Below are 6,876 nucleotides of genomic sequence, written 5' to 3'. Positions count from 1 at the left end.
TTATGACAAGAAGGATGGAAAGGGTTTATAGACACACAAAGGAAAAGGTGATGTGAAGAGAGAGACAGCAATTGGAGAGAAACCACAGCCAAGGAACAACATGCATTGTCAGAAGCCAACAGAATCTTGTAGCGAGCCATGGAATGGATTTTTCAAGAAATCTCAAAAAGCAATGGAGCATAACAACGCCTTGATTTCAGACTTCTGGCTTCCATAACTGTGAAAGAATAAATTTCAGTTGTTATAAACTACTAAGTTTGTGGTAATTTGTTATAGCAGCCCTAGGAATCTAATACAGAGTGCTTCTACCCGACCTTTCCCACTATTATAACTTTTATCCCACATGTCAAGGATACAGTTTGCATTTGTGCCACTGACAAAGTATTTCTATCCAATTATATATTTGAGGGACTGAAAAAATCATTAGCTGTCCCAGGATGCTGTCATCCTCTTGGGAAAGAATTGAGGAAATTATTAGCATGCACACTTACTGTGATGCTACAGCGTTCTTCCTCTAAAGGACTTAGTCTCTTCATTAGTCAATGGATCAGGTCTAAAAACTCTCAGGTCTAAAAGCTTGATAAGTGATTATGATTTGAGTGAAACGATGGTCCTCATCCTTCTGATACTGATCCTCAAACTCTTCTGGTAGATAGGACAATGCCCTTTTTGGTGGCCTGTTTATCTCTATCACCATATTGATAGCTTTTCATGGGTTAAGACTGCTTGGCTGCCACTCTAACCTCACTGTTCACTGTGATCATTGTGACTATCTGACTTCTGATGATTGAGTACCATCACCTAGTCTCTCTTATTTTTGGATTTGATTACAATTAACATCATTGAGCTCAGTTTTGTTACTGCCAACCACCTGGCCCTCAGAATATGGCCACACTGAACAATTTATAACTTCAGTAAACAATCATGTGGTAGATTTTCCAGACTTACAAGCATGTAAATCTTAATATATCCACTATTCTAAGCCTTTGGATTCCTTCTTTCACTGTTTATCATGGCACTTCCAGCATATCAATTTTACTTCCTATGGGCCATCACTTTTTCCAAGTTTCTACAGGAATCTCAGTACTCTGTTACCACCATCTCCTGGAGTCTGAACCCAGGTATTAAATCCTATGTCCTGACAGTGCTCCAAAGTTTTAAATGATGCTTCCTTATACAACTTTATGTTTTACTTTCCTTAATCCTATTCTTCAGCATACAGTTCCATATATAATCTCTCAGTTCCTGCTGGTAAATATTGGATAGGTCCTCCAGTTCTTTTGAGCTATACTATGTTTCCTCCCTTGGTTGATCCTTCTTATACCTGGCTTTATACACTGTGACTTAACCCTAGTCATTGGCCTGTGGCCAAGAGGGGAGATAAGAGCAGATACTGAAAGGGACATAAGATGTTCTGTAGGGTAGAGGACCCTATATCATCCTCAAACAATGGAGAAGTGCTACCCCTTCACAGAGAGGAGTGGGCTCAGGGGAATCTAGGAATTCAAGATTTTCACATACATTAACTATTTCTCTGATGTCTTGGCATTCTTTTCTTTCTCAACCAGGGTCCTGCTCTTCAAAAAAGTTAAAACTACGTTGGGAATTTAAGTAGAACTGGAAATGTTTTATTTTAAAATAAAACTGATTTTTCTTTTTCTTTTGCCTTCTGCAAGAGATGAGAATTGCTTTATATTCTGACAAGGAGGCTCCTCTGGCTTTCTCACTTAGTCTTAATATGATGGTCTAAAGTTCTCATTCTATCATATTTTCCAAAGCACTAATTCTGCAGAAACAAACATGTACCTTCATTTTCCTCATAATTTCTGCTTTTTCCATATTTATCAAATACATGATATATCACAAACACTGCTACCTTCTATTGGGTTTTAAAACGGGTCATGAGGCAGGACCAAACTCAAGGCTGGAGAAGTAGCTTCACCTCTTGACAGGAGGAGTTACAAAGAAAACGTAACCATTTATATTATACTGCAGTAAGAAACTTCATTAAATATAAATAAACTCATGAGGAACTACATCTTTCAAACATGGTTTTAGTAAAAAATCTACTTTAAGCATAAGAAAGTATGACTACTTTATGTAAACTTTATGTTTGTTTGCCTTACAAATCAAACATTTCTAAGGGCTCACACCTGATGTTCCTGCAGCTTTCAGAATGATATCTCTGATATCTCTTCTCCAGATCAAATTTTTCTATTACTGTATCTGTGCTATTTCTCTATTAGGAAGGAAAATTGCTTAGTTATGGATGAGTTGTCTCTGGGCATTGTTATTACTCCTTCCTTCTCAATGGATTAAAATTCATTTGCTAAGGAAAATTAAAACTTTGGGGATTAACATTAGAATTATTACTATCAAGTATCTATTTTCTGATTCTACTATTACTGCCAATAGGCTTTTACAACCAAGTCAGTTCTCCAGCCTAACTCTCCAGATTTTTTATGTCATTCCTTGAACAGGCACCCATCACAGCATTGTTGATTTAGTCTATGGATAGAAGCTGACAAAGGAGATATTTTGACCAAGCTATAATATATAAAAGTGCTAATTTTTAGCTTTTTGCTGTTGAATCTCTCTTTTACCCATTCCTCCTTGCTTAGTAATATTTTTCAGTTTTTCCAATACTTATATTTTTTCTTGAAACCAGAGACACAAATTTAGATATGGGAAAACATTAGATAGATTAAATCATGCTATACTTCTTCATGGACTTGTTCTTTCCAGGCAGTTATCAAGCAACCTTTTGTTTATATTAAATTGCAATAATCAATACATTTCAGGAAGTTCCAGCTTACCTAGGAAGAAATATATAAATGACATGGAGATGGAGGTGAAAGACATCATTTCACTTAGTGCATCTCATTCATCACTCACCTTACTGATCATGGATTAACCAGGAATTTAGTCCTGCAATAACCTTTATTCTATAAAATATACATAGGAGGATGAGTCTTTTCGCTATGGAAGGGAAGACTTGTTGATTCCTGGTGAGATCTGCATCATTAGGGAGGGCTCTTAAGCCACTGGGGTTTCTCTGCTTGCCTTTCTTTACACCCCAAAAGGAAATTCACCTTCCCATGTGTAACCTGTGTATTCTCTGGTGGCTGACTAGGTGCAACTGGAGACCAAATTGAGACACATGTGAGTGATGCAAATTCTTTATGCTGCACTTCCATACTTAGCATGGAAGAAATTATAATCTTTAGAAATCAATTTCTCATTTAACCATTTATATCGACCTTGGGGCATTTCTTCATTCTCAGTGAGCATGATGAAATAGCAGTTTTATATCAATAAAGGAAGAAAGGTCTAATTTGTTCCAAACTCTCCATGAGTTTTAGGATCATCACTATTGCTAACTGCATGATGAGATTTTATGTCTAGGAGTCCTGGAAAGGAGACAGGATCTAAAATGAAGCATGTTAACCAGGGCAAATGATCCACGATGTGGGGAGCTTTCCCTCTGTAGAAGAATCATGATTTTACCACCTGACAAAGGTGAAAAACAGGTGCCTGCATTTCATGGTGTCATGTTGACTTCTGATATCATATAGGAGTGGTTTACATCTGAAGATATAAAAAGGTCATCTCTGTGGGAAATTAATGGAGGAATTGAGAGTGAGACATTAGAGCCAGAATCTAGAACCATGGTAGAATTGGAGTGGGATTCATAAGCAAAGAACCTGCAGAGGAAATGACATTGAGAAGCCAAGGGTAGGTAGTGATTCAATGTGCATTGCTGAACTGATAGTTCCTTGTTCCATAGGCAGCAGACTCAAAAGTCCCAACTGTATTGCCGTTTGAAATATCACCATTGATAGTCCCATAAATTTGGGGAGTATGGTAGGTCTGAGGCTGTAGGTTAATCATTATTTTTGGTAAAATATGTAGAACATTACAGTAACAAACACTCCTCATCAGAAAAGGGAAGCAAGTTTGACAATCAAGACATACAACCATATGAATCACTTTTTATTTATAACAGATAGAGCTTCACTTTGTGTTCACACATATATGCATGTGCACATGTACAAAATACCTGCATACACCTATTATCATTTTCAAATAAGTCATGACACAGAAGATATTTGAGCAGGATTTCCTAACATATAGATTATATAATATAGATTATATGTAGTTTACAAATAGAGTATTTTAAATCATATTGTTTTAACTGACTAGGAAAGCCAGAGGTCATCAAACTCCAGGAAAAATCTTCTTATTGAAACTTAAACTGGAAAAATATAGCATATTAGAAAGGTTTAACCTCTGCATACCTAAAATTATTACCAGATTGTTAATTTAGTTAATATAATGATGCATAGATAATATAAATAGGTAAATATTTGTGTTTAAGAAAAGCTTTGGTCTCTATAAATAGAATATATTCATTTATTTTTAGGAGTAGTTTTTTTTAATAAACAGAAATTGCTAACAACGTATCCAAATCTTGAGTTTAAACTCCCTTATATTAAATCATTTTATAAGAATGAAAAAGTAAAGAGATATCTTGACATTAAGATTAAACTATGATTTTAAAGATTATTATAGGAAAGAACATTACCTTATTGCCAGAATAAATGATTTAAAAGTATGGTAAGTTATTGTTTTGATTACATGAATTAGATCTTAAAACAAACAGCATTAGTGCTTACATTTTTGAAACTTTATACCTTAAAGTATAATAATTATTTATTTCAAATCTCATAAAATTAAGAAAATACATTTTTTCTGCTATATTTCTTTATAGTTAATTTGCCATTTAAGAATAAATTTATATTTACATTGTACTTATTTGTGCCACTATTCCTGTTTAAAAAAACAGATAAATGCCCAAATAATTTTCATTTGTCCTAAGATAATTTTATATTATTTTCTAAAATAATTTTATATTTGATAGACTTATGTTTGTTCTATGATAGTAACTTTCAGTCTATTTTGCTTGGGTTATAAATATCAAAGTCCATAGTAAATTATTACTGAACTTGGTTGATATGTATTATATTGAATAATTTTTTGACCTCATGGGCAAATTATTGGCAAGCATACTGAAGATAGACTTTTTGGAAATGAAAGAAAGAGACTTTTTTTTAAATGGAGAATTTGGCAGAATTTCAAAATAAAATCACTGTCAGAACTCCCCAAAATTGACCCTGTATGGTTAGAGAAGAAGGAGAGGGAATATTCTTTTTTTTTTTGAGAACTTTCTATTAAAATTCAACATGTTGTCTTCACGTTTACTGCAGATTTCAGGCTGACAACTAGTTAATAAGAAGCCTAAGTACTTGTGCTTGGTATAGTGATCACAATACAGTTTGTGAGAAGACCAGGGGAAGTTATGGAGTAAAAGAAAAGGAAGAAATGAGAAAACTCACCGAGTTTCTGATTATATGTAGAAATCATCCTCACAGCAGATAGTATTTCAGAGAAATGCATTTTTCCCCCAAAGAATCTGCAGTGTAGTCTAAGAAGTTTGCTTATTTCCAAATGTGTTTATTGTAAGTAAAATTAATGTAGGAAAGAATTTTTTAAAAAATTAAGTTACTTTTAAAAAGTGGGTATTAAATTCCAATCATTTACTTTTGCTCCATCATACTATTAACCATGCTAACATATGATAATTAGCTAGTTTTCTGAAGCCACAAAGTGTTACAATACAAATGAAGTACTATCATTATTAATATCCAAATGAAAGACAATCTTCAAATCAAAGACAAAAAATAGTGTTTTGTATTCTAAGAGAGACAAAGTCCAGTGTGTCATATGAAAGGAAAGTGATGGTGTAAAATGTGCTTAATAGCAGAGTAGAAACCCTAACAGTCTCCTGACCTTCCTGATTGGAAGGGAAACTCTGACTAGAGAGAGTATGCTCTACACTACTTCTTGTAAAGTTCCTTTAGATAATATGTAATAATTCTTACATGCTGGACCCAAAATGATGTTAGATATTTAGGAAATATTCAATATGATCAGTACTGAAAATTGTTAATCATTATGTTCCTAAGGCCTCAAGCAGCATCTCAATTTGTTGAGCTGAAAGCAATGAATGAAGTAAAACACTAAGTCTTTAATGGTAGCAACTTCCATGTGTTTATTTGTTTATCATCTCTTTTTAGAGAATAGATTATTTTAAACCTTAATTCTAAATCATGTGGCACATTTTGGGGGTGAGTCTTTGATCTTTGACCTGATAAGCTGAGGAATGGATAAGAACCCAGGAGAGTAGGAGAGGAATCTGTTCAAATCAGTGGCTGGATTAATTCAGATGGAGTTTATCAAGGTTTCCAGCCCAACTGTTAAAAAAACAAAAAAAAACCCACTACTCTTTCTTTTTCTTCTTTGCAGTTTTACCAAACTTCCAGTAACAAAACAGGCAACATTTAGTGACCAGGAATATAAAAGTTGCCACGCATGCTAGCAGGAACCCAATCACATCCAAAGAATTGTACTGGTACCAGGTGAGGTTGTGGATGGCTGGCCGAAGGTGTTTGGCTCCTTTGTGGCGCATGATAAACTCAATCCAGAAGACTGCTCGGTCCAGGGGCTTCATAGGCTGATCATGGTGAATTCTTGATAACTTCATAGCATTCTCTTTATAGCTAAGGATTGAATAAATATGTAGATACTCACTTGAAAAATTTGTTAAGGACATGAAATACCTAAAATTTTTATATATTATCAAAGGTATATTACATAATTATTAATACATTATTTCATAAATATATCACTAAGGGCACAGAATGCACATGAAAGTTTGTTTCCTCGAGATATTTCTAGATAAGGTAGTCTATCAGCTGGAATTCATGATGTTTCATAGTCTTAGTAATGATTGGAGGTAGGGGAAAAAATAATTTC

General features: G+C 34.2%; 1 protein-coding gene across 1 annotated transcript in view; it reads right to left on the bottom strand.

The window, feature by feature from the left end:
- Positions 1-3,972: 3,972 nt before the first annotated feature.
- Positions 3,973-6,876, bottom strand: part of LOC309821623 (UDP-glucuronosyltransferase 2C1-like) — a 36,603-nt gene continuing 33,699 nt past the window's right edge. The window contains exon 6 of the mRNA XM_082653109.1: positions 3,973-6,620. Coding sequence (XP_082509235.1) covers positions 6,341-6,620 — 280 coding nt within the window. The 3' untranslated portion in view covers positions 3,973-6,340. The remainder of the gene's footprint in view (positions 6,621-6,876) is intronic.

Source organism: Grampus griseus (genome assembly GCF_964374135.1).
Source record: "Grampus griseus genome assembly, chromosome: 4".
Taxonomy (NCBI): Eukaryota; Metazoa; Chordata; class Mammalia; order Artiodactyla; family Delphinidae; genus Grampus; species Grampus griseus.
This window is presented reverse-complemented; position numbering and strand designations above follow the sequence as displayed.